General features: G+C 35.4%; 1 protein-coding gene across 11 annotated transcripts in view; it reads right to left on the bottom strand.

Annotated features, from left to right (window-relative positions):
- Nucleotides 1-250: 250 nt before the first annotated feature.
- Nucleotides 251-18378, bottom strand: part of aspg (asparaginase homolog (S. cerevisiae)) — a 37482-nt gene continuing 19354 nt past the window's right edge. For 3 of the 11 annotated variants that reach the window (XM_067366678.1, XM_067366681.1, XM_067366673.1), the window contains 18 exons: nucleotides 18128-18257; nucleotides 17720-17755; nucleotides 14377-14488; nucleotides 14002-14127; nucleotides 12448-12531; nucleotides 11851-11977; nucleotides 9648-9760; nucleotides 9304-9489; nucleotides 9117-9230; nucleotides 8336-8455; nucleotides 7171-7266; nucleotides 6800-6963; nucleotides 5426-5512; nucleotides 4998-5097; nucleotides 3967-4032; nucleotides 2792-2815; nucleotides 2340-2366; nucleotides 251-1938 (listed from right to left, as the gene is read on the bottom strand). In XM_067366678.1, the coding sequence (XP_067222779.1) occupies nucleotides 1897-1938; nucleotides 2340-2366; nucleotides 2792-2815; nucleotides 3967-4032; nucleotides 4998-5097; nucleotides 5426-5512; nucleotides 6800-6963; nucleotides 7171-7266; nucleotides 8336-8455; nucleotides 9117-9230; nucleotides 9304-9489; nucleotides 9648-9760; nucleotides 11851-11977; nucleotides 12448-12531; nucleotides 14002-14127; nucleotides 14377-14488; nucleotides 17720-17755; nucleotides 18128-18257 (1754 nt within the window). In that variant the 3' untranslated portion in view covers nucleotides 251-1896. Of the gene's footprint in view, nucleotides 1939-2339; nucleotides 2367-2791; nucleotides 2816-3966; nucleotides 4033-4848; nucleotides 4908-4997; nucleotides 5098-5425; nucleotides 5513-5540; nucleotides 6608-6799; nucleotides 6964-7170; nucleotides 7267-8335; nucleotides 8456-9116; nucleotides 9231-9303; nucleotides 9490-9647; nucleotides 9761-11850; nucleotides 11978-12447; nucleotides 12532-14001; nucleotides 14128-14376; nucleotides 14489-17719; nucleotides 17756-18127; nucleotides 18258-18378 lie in introns of those variants that run through there. The other 8 variants (XR_010892484.1, XM_067366675.1, XM_067366674.1 and 5 more) reach the window with 8 other exon arrangements.

The following is an 18378-nucleotide window of genomic DNA, read 5'->3' as shown; positions in this document are numbered from 1 at the left end:
TCTGTTTAATTTGCTTGTTTTAATCAAAGATCTGAGCTTGTAAAACAACACTGCTCAATAAATTAGAATATTGATAACGATTCTCAGTTTGAGACGTCACCGTTCTAACCGAACAAAGCTGCAAACTGTTCCAAACAGAAAAGGTTTGTACTTCACAAGATTTTTACAGGTTTGTTCCAGTAAATGTGCAGACAGCAGGGAAAAACAAAGCTAAACAATATAAAAAACAACAAAAGTACGTTGTTTTATTCATTCGTTTTATTTGTAATTTCTGGTTTTAATTTATCTTCATTCAAACAAGATCTGTTATAGTTTTTCATAACTTTACTTTGTAATTTATTTATTTTTTTTACATCATTTTCTCTTTGCACATGAGAAGTTAATTTTACATTTTAGCAACACAACACATTTTTTGCCCTTTCCTGTCATAATGACACAAAAAAGAACAGGAAAAGTAAAGGAAGGCATGTGTTAATTTTCATGTTTTCAGTGCTTTTGTATTTTTATTGCTACAACAATTTAAAATGGATAAAAAAAAAAACTATCGACTGAAACTTTTACTGAGGTGAACTAAAACTCAGCAATAACTCTAACAAATACAAAACACAGATTTACTCAAGAACAAAACTAAAGAACAGGAAAAACACTGACATTCCACTACATTTTGGCTTACAAACACTGTTTCTGATAGTCACTCACAGGGCAATTGGTTATTTTAGTTAACCGACAACTCGACATTTATAATTTCTGAAACATCAGACAATTTTTTGGTTTGCTTCTCTGTATATACAGGAGTAAGACCATTCTTACTCTTCATTGCAATTACAACTGTATTTGCAATTAAAAATACATTCACATAAAGTGGACAACATTGAGGTGATACTGAATCTGATATATGTGAACACATGAAGAACACTGGATGAAGACATAACAGTCATTAGTCCTGACAACTTCAAATATATCTAAATTCATTCTACATCTAAATAATAAATATATAATATTCAAATGATTACATATTGTTTGACATCAGTAGTTACAGTATCATTTACTGTAGTGTAGTCTGAATGTGCTTGTACATAAATAGTATGTATGATTGTTTTACTTTCAACATCACAATACATTCATATCTGATTGCTTACTGTTTTAGAAGGAGGGATCTAAAAAAGTATGGCTTGTGCTCTTCATGCTTTTAAAGAGGTCATATGATGCTTTTTAATGTTTAGTGTGCATTTATACAAACAGATACATTTCAGTCTCCCACAAAGCGATTTATTCTATTTAACAGAAAACACTGATCCAGATCTGCCTAAAACGCCTTGATTGATATTTCTAAGACAAGTCATTTCACTCAGTGATTTATTTTATTTATACCACATTCTGTTGAAGTCTTACTTGCAAAGATGGTTTCAATCGATCGGCTTGATCATCTACATTTTCATAACCGGAACCCGAACTGATACGGTAAAGCTGACAACATTATTATAAACTGTTTGTTTATGAATTCTTTAGAAGCTGAAACTCACAGTTATTGTAAGGGGTGTTAAATTTTCAACACACGCTTGAGGTGTCTGTCCAGTCACAATGCACTGGCTCAGCTAGCCAATCACAGCACTCTGTGCTTCTCAGAAGGATGGGTTTTGTAGAAATGAGCGCGTGGGAATAGAGGGGCTGCAATAATGTAAAGTATCAGTATGTGAAAAATAATGTTCTTTAAAAAAAACAAAAAAAAACATTAAAGTACCTATTGTATTACACTAATAATCAAAATAATGAACTTTTAAAATAGCATCATATGACCCTTTTAAGAGTATAATTGTCCAAGCAAGAAAAATCTACTGTACGTCTGCTAAAAATAAGAAACGGGATGTATGATAAGAGCAGGAAAGGACAGCCTCCTCAAGATCTTGGACAAGCAGTAAACTCGATAAACTCTCCATTCTAAAAAACAGACAGAAAGAGAATAATGTAAGCATTACATGATTTTTGCACTTTAACTGCAACAAATTATGCAATGTTTAATATGCAAAATGCAGATTGCAGTCACAAAGTCTATTAATATTATATAGAATGATCTGGATGCACATTTTAATGTTTGACCGGTTCAAGAAACATTCATGCCATTTTCAATACTATCCTTTTTTGTCTAGACCAACATCTGGGAAATTTCAGTATGTCATGATGGCAGCTAATTCACAATCTGTTTCACAATTTATGAACAGATAAAATGGTCAAACCAAAGAACCGTCGAATCGCAGTACAGCACAGCATAAAGTACAACTGCACCTGAACAGATAAGCATCAAGTGTGCTCAATAATATACAGCTCAACACACAATTTACCTCCTCCTCATTCTCCTCAAATACTGGCTGCAAGAAAAAGATGAGGGATTTTTTGTTAACTTAAAGCTGTTGAATTTTGGGAACTACAATTACACACCAATCATGCCACAAAGACTGAACACTTCATGAGCACATTCCCTTACGTGACACAGAAGTGGATGTTTCACTTACAAGACAGGACCATTCACTCACTGTATATCTAAAGGTAACATCAAGATGCCTTTAAAGCGATTATTACTGCATGCCTGAACCAGTATCTTTTTACCATAGGAGATCAACTCACAACCATACTAATATGACATGCACTTCCACCTCATTCTGAAGCATGCACATTTAAAATAAATAAATCATTTATACTATGTACATACATATGGATTTTTTTTTTTTGACATGAAATGATGACAATTGTGTTTTCATTTTACTCTGAGTAAAATGACCTAAACTGTTTTTACCTCATTACCCTCTTCTGTCTGATGCTAGAAAGTGAAGAGCATCAGTAAAGATTAATTATATAAAAATATAGTTATTCTAATATATATATATATATATATATCTTAAATGTTTTATGTAAAGAATACTTTTGAAAGAAAGGATGCATGCACCTCATGAAATACACGCACTTCTAAAGATTCATGTCATACTGCAGAATTGTTTAAAAACAAGGCAAAAACTTGAATAAAAATAGTTAAAAAAAACCCTGTTTCATTCAGTTTTGAAAAATTTGAAAAGTTTCCATGTAATGACATGTGGTGTAACCATTAATAACATCCTTATCACTGGGAGTGTATACATCTATTTTTTTTTAGATGTATTTTTATGGAGGTGTATACATTATTATTTTTTATAGAAGGTTCTCTTTTAAAAGTTAAGTATTTGTATGTAATGTTAAAGTTTTAAAATATTTTATGTAATGTATGTTAAAATGTATTAAAAGTGATAGAGAGGATTTTTTCGTCGACTGAGAATCCAAAGACTGTTACTGAGTTTTTTTAAATGAGCGCATGCGTATGAACAACCCCCCTCCTTCGAAGATACGCCTCCCAAAACTCGTAAACACTCGTATTGGAACACGAGTGTTCACCACCGGCATTCGCTGTATCGTGTTAGTGGATTCATTATGTCGGACTCACCGCAGGTAACTCATAATCTGTAGTTGTTACTCCTGTCTCCTGACAAAAACATTGCATGCAGCGTCTGTGGAGTGTGGAAAGTTACTGGAGCGCGCAGCCACGCTTGTCTCTCACAAGGAACGTCACGGCAGTGATTGACAAGCCAGAGGGCCAATCGTTTATGCGATTGGCTGATGTTTTTAAGGCCCTAGCTCGTGCATAGATGATGTATATTAATATTATTCCTTTCAGTGCACCTAATAAATAGTGTTTTATCAGTTAGTAAAGACAGTTTCAAGTAATATTGCAAAAATGTATAAAACAAAGCATCCTCTTTAGCACCTTTAATTTATAAGTATCTTGAAGTCTTCTAGGAGTTGCGCCACATGACATTTTACATCAAATTCTGCATTTTTTATGTAATTTATTATTTTTGAATAAATTAATAGATATGGAAAAAAGAGTGAAATAATATAGTTACTAACTATAGACCCATATAGTTAGTTTATGTTCCCTACCTGAATTTGGTACTGAGCCATCTGTTTTAAGAACTCAACAGCCTCCTCACATCCAGTGGCTCTTGCCTAAATGTGAGAGAAGCTCATTAATAAAAGTGTACAGCAGGGGTGTCCAATCCTGCTCCTGGAGGACCACTGTCCAGCAAAGTTTAGCTCCAACCCCAATCAAACTCAACTGAATCAGCTAATCAAGGTCTGTGTCCAGAATCGCCCCCTATACCCTTATATAGGTCACCATTTTATTTATTTGTAGTGGTGTCCAAAACCGTAGTGGACAATATCGAGTACACTCATTCAATCCCACAATGCATCAATAATGCAATAACGAGTGTACAAATTATGTACACTCAACAGCCAGAGAATACCCATAATGCACTGTGAGATTCCCGATAAATGAATTCCTGCATCTCGCCAGAAGATGGTGCCAGCAGCTCAATCATCCACCCATCCATTTTCCAAACCACTGGTCCAAAGCTAAAAATCATTCAGGTATTAATTCCTTTTTAATTGATTAGTAAATTGTTACAGTGACAGAGTTAAAGATGAATCTTTTCATTACTACTGGAGCTGCCAGTTTGCCCAGTTTCAAATGATTATTAAACAGCAAGCACAAACTATGCAAAAGCAGCCCCTTCCAGCGCACTCCGTGTCCGAATTCAATCTCTCGTTTTCATGTATTACTATATTAGTGGCGTAATGTAGGGAATAGTGAATAAGGCTATAGGGGCAATTTCGAACACAGCTAAGGTCTCACTAGGCATACCAGGAATTTCCAGGCAGGTGTGTTGAGGCAAGCTGGAGCTAAACTCTGCAGAACAGTGGACCTCTAGGACCAACTTTGGACACCCTTGGTTTACAGCAAGCATCTTTAAAGCATATTACCATTTTTGTCACTGCTTTGACAGTACAGAAGACATTCCTTTTAGCCAATGCAACACTGACTGCAACAAAAAATGTCTTGTATCTCCATTCATACAATTTTAAGAATAAATATTTGGTTACAATTCTGTATTCCACACAGCTCAACTCACCACTTCAATGGGCGTCTGTCCATCATAACTGGTCACGGTCAAATCAGCCCCAGCTAACTGCCAAATCTCCAATCCTTCCAAGTCGCCACTTGCCGCAAGACTGTAAAACACATTGGAATCTCTGAATGAGAAATCATCAACCTTAACACAGAAAGTTCATAAACTGAAGACAAACAGTGTTCAATACACCGATCTGTACATTCATTCAAATTAAAAAAAAAAAAACCCAGATATGCTCATATTTGTGACCGCACATCCGTTGAACTTTATATTAATGTGCCACTTAACAATCCACCCTAAGCTTAACTATACTACTGGAAGAGTTGTAATGAAATAAATCAGTACTAAAAATATTGCTGTGTCCACAAGTTTATAAAAGCAATAAGAGAAGGATGGACTGAGAAGAAAAGTGTGTATGTAAATGAGACCTGCACAACTCCGTTCCAGCATCAACTATTTCATCTCGAGAAAAATGAGCTCCAGTCTTCCTTAGCAACTTCACAACTTCCTTATGCCTACAGAGAGAGAAAAATGACATCCAGTAATGTGTTTAATTACCTTCCAAGTCACATTTTGTGTGAAAGTCATATTCAGAGGCTGCATCTTTCGAAGATGCAGTGGTGAAACAAAGGCTGTCCCACTTCGAAGGCTCCTTTGAATGCGGACAAAAAAAAAAGCATCCTTCTTTCCCTAGCCCATGAAGGATAGAACGAGTGGATCCTTTGCGGCCTAGCCTATCCCAAGATTCACTGCACGCTGGTCACGACTTTTTTTGAGAGAAAATGCTGGATTTCACTTTTAAATGCAAGTATTGGGTTTGAACCTAATATTACACTAACTTACTTGTATCTTCCTACAATTTAGATAGTTTATACTCTTTATTATGTAGATAAATGGACCAAGGTGAACATATTTAAACAGGTTGTAAACCCTGTTTTGTTTTCATACAAATTTAATATAACTTTCAAAAAAGTCCAGTACATACTGGCGTTTGTCAACGGCTAGTTGCTAGGCAGCAAGAGCAATCCTGCATAGGCTAGACTGTCCCATTTAACAACACTCAGTTCGACTTTTGCAAACTTAAGGCATGGCCTTTGAAGTTTGTGTCTTTTGAAGTTTGCAGCCTCTGAACTGGGACATATTGTCATTGTTTTGGAACGAGGTTGAGAAAATGCTATGCTAACTATGAATGATTATATGGCAAGGTGCATTTAGCATTGTTTTTTACCCATCAGAACAGACTCGTGACCCATTTATGGGTTGCAACCAACAGTTTAAAACCAGTGGTCTACTTTGCCTTAAAGAGCAGTGTTGGGGAAAGTTAATTTTAAAAGAAATACATTACAACATTGCGTTACTCCCTAAAAAAGCAACTAATTGCATTACTTAGTTACTTTTTATGGAAAGTAATGTTACGTTACTTTTTCTCATCTGGGCTGGGCTGTTTGTTTGTTTTTATAACAACAACAAAAAAGTTATTTTTGACAAATGTAAAGGCCTTTTCACCAAAAGTGAAATGAAAAAGCATCAGGCTGAAGGAAATGCAAATTCACCCCTTTACAGTAGAGGGCGCAGTTCAAACAAACAAGCCTTTCAGCTGTGCTGTCATTCTGGAATACAGACAAATAGGATGCAGGAGAAGAAGTAAATGAGTAAATATACAATCACAATCAAGTTAGTTGTAATGCATTACCCTAACACTGTTAAAGACTGTCTGTATAAATTAGGCAGCAAATTGTTAAGTCTGTTTGACCTGTTTGAAATTGGCCCAAGAAGTATTTGAACACCTAAATCAGTTCTACCTGAAGCGAACAGCATTGCGAAGTGGTGTATCACCAAAGCGATCTCTGGCATAGACTGTGGCCCCTTTACTCAGCAGATACTCCACCACTTTCAGATGCCCCTCACATGCAGCGATGTGGAGAGGAGTGCGGCCATCATAATCTGCCAAGCTCAAGTCAGAGCCCTATATAGAAAGAAATGAATCATAACCCATATCTTGATTTGCTAGACTGCATTTAATACTGCAAACTGTATGCCTGCAACTTTATATTTATATACCGCTACCGCAAACTGTAAAAAGTTTGAAATAGGCTGCATTTATTTGATTCCACTTTTTACTGGTAGTGTTTGCTTTTCTAAATAGGTTTCCAAACAGGTATCGATATCTTACCATTTCCCTTATGGCCTCTAAAGCTTCAATATCTCCGATCTTAGCAGCAACGCAGACCAGAGTGGGAGTTAGTGCATCCCGTATGGCTTCAAGCTCCTGTGAACATCAGTAATATTATCGTTATATGGTTGTACCGTTATGTAATCATCATAGTTTACACTACAGTGCACCAAACTGGCACAACTGTTTAGTGAATTCGCTCCCAAGTAGGGGTGTACACTATATAGGGGCTTTCACACCGGGTAGTTATAGGAACTAGCCACCAGGGTGATCCCCCGAGAACTAAAGTTTCCCCCAGGACCATTTTCCTGGTTGCATTCGCACCGCCAGTAGGAACTCTGATGTGACGTAAGTCAGCCGACAGCAATGTCATTTAAGCACTGCATTCAATAACATCAATAACTGGAGGATGCCATGATCATAGCTGTTTTTGTTGTGCATCGTGGGTTTTGTGATAACGGAGACAGAATGTGGACATATAAGTTATGCAACTGAAAGAGCAAAAAGGAGGGCTAAAAGACAGTACTACATATGGTATAGCATGTGTTCGGCCAATCAATGTACACTTACATCACTGGTGGATCTTATTGTGCTGGGTTAGATCCTACTCTGAATTAGGAAATAATTTAGTCCCCCCCAAAAGGTGTTTCTATAACTAAAATCCTTCCCAGTTCCTGCAGTGTGAAAACGCAAAAAGCAGGTACTTCCGCCATTAGTTATAAGAACTATGAAAACTTTCCTCCGGTGCGAAAGCCCCTTATGTACATATGTACGAAACACAGCAATTTTGTTACAGAATGATTCAATGGTTTTGAACAAAGCATTAAAGTGAATGACTCAATGACACATTTATAAAGACAGGTGGTGCATCCAAAATCGAATACTACATAGTATATGAAAAACAGTAGGCCAACAGTCAAGTATGTCGGAAATACATAGTATTTGCCGACCCGAATGACCTACTACTTCCGGCGAGATTCTTAAGTATGCATTTGATCAACACTTTACGAACCCGTGAGGCCAGAGGTTAAGATTTATTTGGCAGATGTAGTGCGTCCGAATTTAATTCTTATCACTTTTTTACTCCCCAAACCACCCCACCCCCCCAATATCGTTTAAAGTGCAAACCAAAAGTTAGAAACAGAGAAAGTGCCAGTTACATTACCTCTTTACAGCTAATGCTGAGGGACTTGGCGATAACCTGAATAAAGCGACTGTCGTTGAGAGAAAGCTTTGCCCCGCCCAGGTCAGCTATCATCTCACCACGCAGATTGCGACTCAGCATCTTATGAACAAATAACATGTTTAATTAAAGCGTAAGTTCACCCAAAAGTGAAATTTATGTCATTAATTATTCACCCTCATGTCGTTCCAAACTCGTAAGACCTTTGTTCATCTTCAAAACACAAATTAAGATATTTTTGATGAAATCCGAGGGTTTCTGAACCACACAATGTCATTGCACATTTTGAGGTCCAGAAAGGTAGTAAAGACATTGTTAAAATAGGAACGACATGAGGGTGAGTAATTAATGACAGAATTTTTGGGTAAACTAACCGTTTATTATTATTATTTGAAAAAGTTCAAGTCAAATTCATGTGGTACAACCAACATGCAAAAAAAAAAAAAAAGTGTGAACTTATACCTATACAAAGCAATGTCAGTTCAGTTTTGTAAAATATAATGTAAAATGTAATGTGACTCCCCCATTAATTACATTAGTTACTATAAAATATTAGCTTAATATATTGAAAAACATTTTTATATTTTCAATACTATTTATTTAATGGTTACACCACATGACATTTCTTAAACTTTGCTTGAAAGTGGTGTACAAGTTAAAAATAATATGAAACACACATGAGTACATGAGTATATGGATAAGAACTTGGCATTCTGAATGGTAGTATATATAAATGTATTTTTTAAGAGAAATTTTTCCATACCTTCTTCTTCTCTTCTGTACTGAGGTCTTGTTTTGCCAACACATAGGAGAGTTTCGAAAGAGCAGCTTCTGGGGTCATATCACACCCAGCGACCAAACCGGCATCACTCAGAGCCTGAGAGGGAAAATTACATTACACACTACTGGAATATAACCACATAAGGCCTTTCTTAAGCAAACTCCCATACCTGACCAGTGGCGTATGAGGTTGTGACCGAGCCCCTGAGGCACTGGGTGCAGTTGATCATGATGAGTCCTCTCTCAGTCGCTTTACGGATCTCATTCAGCAGGTCAGCACGGTTGTCAGGCGCATTACCACTGCCGTAGGTCTCCAATACGATCCCATCCATAGGAGGCTGCAAGAAGGCCCTGACCTGACAAGAGAATGGATCTCAATTAAACATCTGAAACTTCCAAATGTTTACATTATTTACTAAAAAATGTAAAAATAGTGAACATGTTCATGCACTGAATGAAGAGATTTGTCAAAGATATGTGGCAAATAAAGGCAGACATTACCACACGGCCTTACTGTATCAGCAGTGATTCCTGGGAAGAGTCGCAGGAGACCCACATTACGGTTCATTTGTGTTTGGACAGTGAATTTGGCAGTTGTATTGGCTCGCCACACAGTGTCCCAGTTAACTAAAGAAGAAGAAATAAAGCATAATACTCAAAATAACATGTCTGAATAAAAAAAAATAACACTGCAGAATCACCAATTAGGGATTTGTCATAAAATTTCAAGCAGTGTCCTGCAATGTGACATAATATACTTCACCAAAAAAAAAAAAAAAAAAAAAAAAAAAAAACTTACTAAAACTAAAACCATAAACAAAAAATAATTTTCATTACTTAAAATAAACATTAACTGAAATAAAATATATATTATATATATATATATTATATATATATATATATATATATTATATATATTATATATATATATATTATATATATTATATATATATATATTATATATATTATATATATTATATATATTATATATATATATATATATATATATATATATATATATATATATATATATATATATATATATATATATATATATATATATATATATATATATATATATATAAATCTTATTTTCATTTAGGTTACCTTGATAAAAGTGATTACATTGACTAAAATAACTAGAACTAAAACTAAAACTGACATTTAATGATTAAAAACTACATAGACATTTTGAAGAAAAGCAAAAACTAGTAAATGACAAAAGGTACTAAAAATGTAACTAAAATTTAAAATAAAATTGAACTGAAATTAAAAATTTATAAAAAAATTAATTTAAAAAAAAAAAGATATATATATATATATATATATATACAGCTATGGAAAAAATTAAGAGACCACTTAACATTGATTTCTGAACTTGGAGTGGTCTCTTAATTTTTTCCATAGCTGTATATTATAATAGTACCTCAATGATACTAAAACAACACTGCCAGTGAATCTTCTTCTATACATTAATATAAATTGTCAACTACCAATGGTGAATCTTTGCAGTTATATGCCAAATATGGGTTGCATTTACTCAACATTTCTTACTCCACATGTTTGTGATTGCTTCTAATACAATTGAGTTATAGTTAAAGTGTCATCAGTGTCTCACTTCAATGTTGTTCCTAACCATGCAATTAGGTTAATGCTCAAAAGCAAATGCAAATGCTCAAAAGCACCAAAGTATCATAAAAGTAGGCTATATGATTTATGATCTATTCCAAATCTTCTGAAATCATATAACAGCTTTAAGCAAGCAACATTCATTTAAGTGATATAAAAATAAATCATATGGACCACTTTTACGATAATTCGATAGTGTTAAAAGCATCAGTCCTAAATCATTGATGAAATCATTCTATAAATGAAATTACATTGAAAAGAGCAACAAGTACATACTGAATTTCTATGGCAGGAAGTAAAAGTGTGAATTTTCATTTTTTAGGAAAACTAATCGATGAATAGACCCAAATTGGAATAAGACTGTGTGTAAGGGTGCGTTCACACTTGTAGTTCGGTTCGTTTGGTTCATTTGGTCCGGACCAAAGAAGAAAAAAAACATTTAGTCTTGGTCCGGTTAGCGTTCACATTGGCAATTTTATCACCGAACCAAAAGATACCGAACCTTAAGGCATAGGGATACATTCACAACCTGATTGGTCGGATTTTATGACGTATTGCCTATTTTGAGACGGAACTTACCGAACATCCAAAACAGTGCTGTTTGCCGAGGTAAATGCGCTCGTTGTGTGTGCGTAGCGGTGCGTAGCCTGCATGCGATGGTATTTTGGCCAGCTGGGAACTCGTGAAGAGCTTATAAAATGTGTAAAGTAGTCAAAACACCGAAAACACACACAAATAATCTGCTGCATGGAGACGCGCATCTGATGCCTGTGGTGGGCAAACTCGCGACTATGACAAGAATAACCGACATGCGTGAGGATTCTGTTTTTGGTTCAGATACATGTCTTTGGTCCGTGTTGTGTTCATATATCATTCGAACCGCACCAGAGTTCGTTTGGAAGCGGACCGAGACCCATATTTCCAGTGGTCTCGCTCCGCTTGTTTGGTGCGCACCAGGGTTCGGATGGCAGCACTCACATATGTTCAAATGAACCGCACTAACCGAGCAATCGCACCAGGGTTCGTTTTAATCTAACCAAACATGATAAGTGTGAACGCACCCTAAATGTTGGCAGAACTGGAATTACTTTTGATGTCGACTTCTGCGTTGGCTAATGGTGGCAGGTTTGGTGAGTTAAATGCGTTAAAGCTTCCAGCATCCACTTTAGTGACACGATTGCCCCTGTACAGCTTATGATGAAAATACAGGCAAACCTGTGAAGAAAGACACAAAGGGTTTTTTTCCTTGTCCTTTACTCAATTTAAACTGTTTTATACCCACTTTTATAACAATAATAATTATTATAAAATATCACAATACATTTATAATAAAGTATCTTTTTTCATTAGCATGGCAAAAACAAAATGTACTGCAAAACATATAATCATCTCAAAGGACACTTAAAACCATATATAATCAAATATTATTTCCTGTATTTTATAAAAAAAAATAAAATAAAAAAAAAATAAAAAAAAAACTATATTCCATATCTTAAAAAAATCATAATTAATTGATAATAAAATTACTACTGTCAACTATTTTATAACTGCAGTCCTAACATCCTCCAAAACATGAGTCTTAAAAACATCATAAATATTGGACGGTATCTTGCACATACTGCATTTATAATGGCTTCAAATGCATTATTCACAGAGAAAAAATAAATAAGTAAATAAAAACTTACCTCAGGGATGACAAACTGCCCTGCTATCAACAAAGCCCCCAATAGGTTATCCCTCCCATCATTCCTCATCTCATAGATGGGCACCTGCAACATACAAAATGGTTGTGCAGCTAATAGGCTTTTTTGATGACCACTAGTTAAATATAAATATTGGAGGTAACTTTTAAGGTAGTTCTCCCAAAAATGCCAATTCTGTCATCATTTACTCACCCTCAAGTTGTTCTAAACCTGTATGAGTTTCTTTGTTCTGCAGAAGAAATAAATTCAAACAGGTTTGGAACAACTTGACAGAGAGTAAATAATGACAGAATTATAATTTTCCAGGTGAAAAATCCTTTAAAGGGGCCCTATTATGCTTTTTTACATTTTCAACTTTCTTTAAAGTGTAATGTTGCAGTTTTAGCATGGAAAAAGTCACTCCAAAGGGAGTTATTCACTATATCAGTAAGCACTGATTCCGATCTCCCTGAAACACCTGGATTGTACTCTTGAGTTTTCTTCAGAGAACAAACACATCACAGTATTTATGCCTCATTTAAGTTGAGTCGCATTAGTAATGTGTTGAAACTTGCAGTTATGTTAAGGGATGTGACATTTGTGACAAAGCGGTTGACCAATCCCAACACACTGGTCCAGCTATCCAATCAGAGCACATTGCGCATTTCAAAAGGAGGGGCTTCATAGAGACAGGAACAAAACAGAGCGTTTCTGACAGACTGGGTGCTGCAACAATGTGAAATGTGTGAAAAATAATGTGAACAAGCATGAAAAACTTATATATATAAACTCATAGAACCCAAACAACAAAAAATTGAGAAAAAAAAAAAAGCATAATAGGTCCCCTTTAAGACACTTCACTGATATTAATGTGGCTGAATAGAATCAAATCTGTATTTAGGCATAAATAACTCTCAGGATGTTTGGTGGGCTGAAAATTGATTGCTAGAAACATCTGAGCCATAAAAACTGTCCTCTTATTAGTCAGAGTTTCTTCTGTGACATTCATTAAGATAGACTGACAAGTTTGCTTGACAAGCTTATTGTGGTTTTATCTGTAGCTGTCGAGACACATGCAAACACTTATATGAATGTAAACATCATTCTGCTCTAACTGATAAATGAAGTAAGGCTTTGTTAGGACAGCATTCTTGCAATGGATGGAAAAGATCAATTACACAACATTTTAAGATGAAGAGGCGCTCTTTGGTTTTCAACTATGATAACTAATGTGCTCACTCACAGAATCAAACACCGCTTGGTTCATTGGTGCGTTGGGTCAGGTTGCTTTCTCACCTCAACCGAAGTACCCCAGAGTTAATTTTCAATCTGACCAAGACCACCTCGTTCAGGCGATCTCGGAGCGATTGTTTTGGCGCGGATTGCCATGTTCATATATGCCTAAACAAACTGAACCAAGGGAGAAAACCCACCAGGTTCTGAAACAAACGGTCTAAACGAGACGAGACAGATGTGAAAATACCCTAATCTATTCATTAAAATGCTCAATTTGTGCAACACAAAGGTGAGTAAAGTGATCCATTAAAAATGTGTTACCTGTGAGCCAGTGAGGATGACAGGCTTTCCCAGATTCTCACACATGAAGGATAAGGCAGAGGCGGTGTAAGCCATGGTGTCAGTGCCGTGCAGGACGACAAAACCATCGTATTGCTCGTAGTGTTTCTGTGAACATGAGGGAAACAACTTTGAAAATCTCAGTACCGATTTTGACATACCAAGTACAAAAAAATGTATCAGATCAGTACTGCTCACAAAACAGTATATTCAGTCGTTTCTCAGTACTCCACAGTGCAACCATTTCAGTCGCATTCACAACACAGCTAAATTTATTAAAAAAAAAATAATAATAAAAAAAAACCCTGCAACTCAAAAACCAAACATTAATTTTATTAATTGTTAAAAAGGAAGCACCTCAATGTCTTTTCCAATAGTGGCCCAGTCATCTGTGGTCATGTTACAGGAGTCGAGGAGGGGAGAGTACTCTAAAATTGTATATACAATCCTCTTATTCTGTTTGGACAGTCTGGGGTGGAAAAAAAAGAGAAAATGTTTTAAAACAGCAGCATTTTAAAGTTTATTCTTTAAAATAAGCACCCAAACTTGGACAACAAGCTCTAAAAGTAAAGCAAAACTTCTTATTTAAACCAGCAAAGACCATTAGGCAAACATGGGTTAGTTTAGCTAGCTCAAAAAAAAAAAAAAAAAAAGATTATTTATTGACTGTGAGAGTTAGACTCATTTCAGGGGTGTCTCCTGTAGTTAAAAAAAAAAAAAAAAAGAAAAACACGAGTGCGTCAATGGATAAGTAAATGTTCTGAAGCAGCAGACTTCAGACTTTGCTCATCGCTCTGGGGCGGCTCATGGTGTTATTGTAATGAAGAGGGGAGCACTGGGGGATTTTCCACATTTAAGAACAGAGAGTGAGCAGATTAGAATGAACTGGCATATCCTAAAACCATGATAATGTTACACTGGGCCACCCTTGTTAGTTGAGCTAATAGAGTAATAGATCTAATGGATTTACCAAAAAATCCCAACCCACATGACATCCACTAAAGACATGAAGGAGGATGCAGCCCAGACCTTGTTTAGCAGTGTATGAGTTATAAAGCTCCTTTAAGTGCCCCTATTATGCTATTTTAAAGGTTCCTCCTACATGCTTCCAAGGTCAAAAAACACTATAATTTTCTCATAATATATATAGTCTGCACAGTAATTTCCTTCTGGAAATCCCGAAAAAAATGACAGTGACTATTTCGCTCAGAGAAGCTGTCAATCATTATGTCAAAACCCTGTTTTTATAGCATCAAATAAATAAGTAAAACCAAACTTATTTAAAACAAACAAACAAAAAAAAAACACTTGAATTTACATCAGCGAGATAAAAACAAACTAAAATGACAGAAACCATCTTTGCGAAAATTGTATTTAAAGTGTAATTTGATTGTTTAGTTTATCTCACGACCCATTTGATTACATGAAGAGGGTGGGGTTTATTAGCTACATGTAAACTGCATCCAGCCACCTGGGGGCAATCTAAACATTTTGGCTTCACTTTTCAGGACTTTTCACACTTAGGCTGCATCCATAAACTTAAAAATGCTGCCTTCTGAGGACACCTTCCAATGTAGGAAGGCATCAAGCCACATCCGAATCCAATGTTAGCTTCACTTCCTGTCTCCTGAAATACCCTTATCTGATTGATGGCTCTTTAAGATCGGAAAATACGTGGAAAAAATGTCATATATATAAAATTATTAGTTGCATTTCCTTCAAAGCAAAAAGTTTTGCATTGGTGCATCTGTAGCATGCTCTTACGTGCACAACCATGACATATAGTCCATTCAACACATATTACATTTAAAAAGCGAAATCATGCACCTTTAATGTGCAGAATACAGAACAAAAGCACCAAACATAAAATTGACTTGCTTGTTACTTTCTATTATCAAGATATTATTTGACATATTTAACTCATCTATTTGTAAAATATAGGCTGGTATATGCAACATTTCAAAAACAATTTCTTTATATAATTTAAGGTTTTAAAATAAACCTGTGAACAATATTTATTTGATAAAGCAAACATTTCTAATAAAATTCTTTACAGACCAAAATTACAAACATATATGCCTCATGCAGCGGTGGTCAGAATTACTGGCACCCTTGGTAAATATGATCAAAGATCGACTATAAAAATAATTATGCATTGTTCATCCTTTTGATCTTTAATTCATAAAATTAGCAAAAATCTAACCTTTCATTGAAGGAAAAGAATTAAAATTGTGAAATAAATGTTTTTCTCCAAAACATGTTGGCCATAATTATTGGCACCCTTTTATTCAACACTTTTTGCGACCTCCTTTTGCCAAGATAACAGCTCTCACTCTTCTTCTATAATGCTTGATGAGTTTGGAAAACACCTGACAAGAGATCAGAGACCATTCCTTCATGCAGAATCTCTCCAGATCCTTCAGATTCCAGCTCCATGTTGGTGCTTCTTCTCTTCAGTTCACTCCACTCATTTTCTTTAGGGTTCAGGTCAGGGAACTGGGAAGACCATGGCAGAAGCTTCATTTTGTGCTCAGTGACCCATTTTTGTGTTGGTTTTGATGTTTGTTTTGGATCATTGTCCTGATGGAAGATCCAACCACAGCCCATTATTGGATTTCTAGCAGAAGCGGTCAGGTTTTGATTTTTATCTTTTGATATCTGTTGGACCACCAGCAGAAAAGAATAGGCCCACAACATTTAAGATCCAGCAGTATATTTAACTGTCGGCATGGGGTAGTTTTTATCCATGTGTGCACCAAACCCACCTGGTGGGTTTGCTGCCAAGAAGGTAGCTGAGAAGGTTCTGAGACTCAAAGTTCAACTAATATCTGTAATTCTCCAGCTGATCCTTGGAGAGTCTTTGTCCACTCAAACTCTCCTCCTCACTTCACATTAGGACAATTTAGACACTCGTCCTCTTCCAGGCAGATTTGTAACATCTTTAGTTGATTGGAACTTCTTAATTATTGCCCTGATGGTGAAAATTTTCTTACAGCCACTTTCTATTTTGTGAAGCTCAACAATCTTTTGCTGCACATCAGAACTATATTCTTTGGTTTTACTCATTGTGATGAATGATTATGGGAATTTTTGTGTTTCCTCATGTTTGTACTCCTGTGGAACAGGAAGTCATGGCTGGACAATTTCATGTTCATGATCACCCTGGTGTGCTAAAAAAAAAATGTAAATATGAATGGGAATATACTTCAGAGATATTTTACTCATAAATATTCTAGGGTTGCCAATAATTGTGTCCAATGTGTTTTGAAAAAAAACATTTATTTCATAATGTGAGTTTCCCCCACTTTCAATTATTTTCCTTCAATGAAATATATATATATATATATATATATATATATATATATATATATATATATATATATATATATATATATGAAATTACTTAACCTAAACACATGAGCCTCTTAAAACACTCATTTTAGAAGAAAATATATAAAATTACACGGGATGAATTTGTTGTCAGCTTACACAGAAAGCAGCAGCACACTTCAACTTACCATCAATCATCTGCCATTCTCACAGCTTGAAAATTTATTGTACATACATAACCATTGTGCTAAGACTAACAAGCAAATATACTGCAAAAATCAAGCAAACTATTTATACGTAGTTCAGCAAACATGTGCAATTACATACACATCCCACATGGGCAAACATTATGCTACCAGTACTACAGTACCCCTGAAACAGAGGATCAGATGAATGAGTGGACTTCCTGTCAAAATAACACACATTTTTACTGTCTGTAATAGTCTCAGATGTGTAAATATGAAAGAAACAGCATACTCCATGGGTTACGAGACAATTTCAATCATTTTTATTTTATTTTTTAAAAGACTTATTTTTAGGTTTATATTATAAAAGAGTGCACAGTTTTTAAAAATACAATGTATATAAATAACAGAATTTTAAGACTTTTTTTGGGAGAACTATTCTATTAACTGTTATAAAAGTAGACACCAGCTATTCAAATCTGCTTTTGTATATAAATAGATAAATACAGCTAGTGTCTGGATCTATAAATAGGACAACACCTCCAAACTTCTAACTTGATCGCATATTTGTGTGCATCTGCGTGGGAACTTACGGCAGCACCAGCGTGTTCTCCTGAGGCTTGTAGTATTCATACAGTCTGGTTTGTTGGGCGTACTGCTCATCATGCAGAATGGGGAGTTTGCGTAGAGTTCCAACAAGAGCATTCGGCTCTGGAGACAGAACTGCAAATATAGAGGAAAAGCCTGTAAGAAAGTTTTGAACAAATGCAAACTCATATATGCCATACAAATGGACAGATTTTCATGTTTTTTGACCATAATTCAGCATCAGCATTAAAGCCAA

The sequence above is a fragment of the Chanodichthys erythropterus genome, chromosome 18 (genome assembly GCF_024489055.1).
Source record: "Chanodichthys erythropterus isolate Z2021 chromosome 18, ASM2448905v1, whole genome shotgun sequence".
NCBI lineage: Eukaryota > Metazoa > Chordata > Actinopteri > Cypriniformes > Xenocyprididae > Chanodichthys > Chanodichthys erythropterus.
Note: the sequence above shows the minus strand (reverse complement) of the source record. Positions and strands in the feature narration are given on the sequence as shown.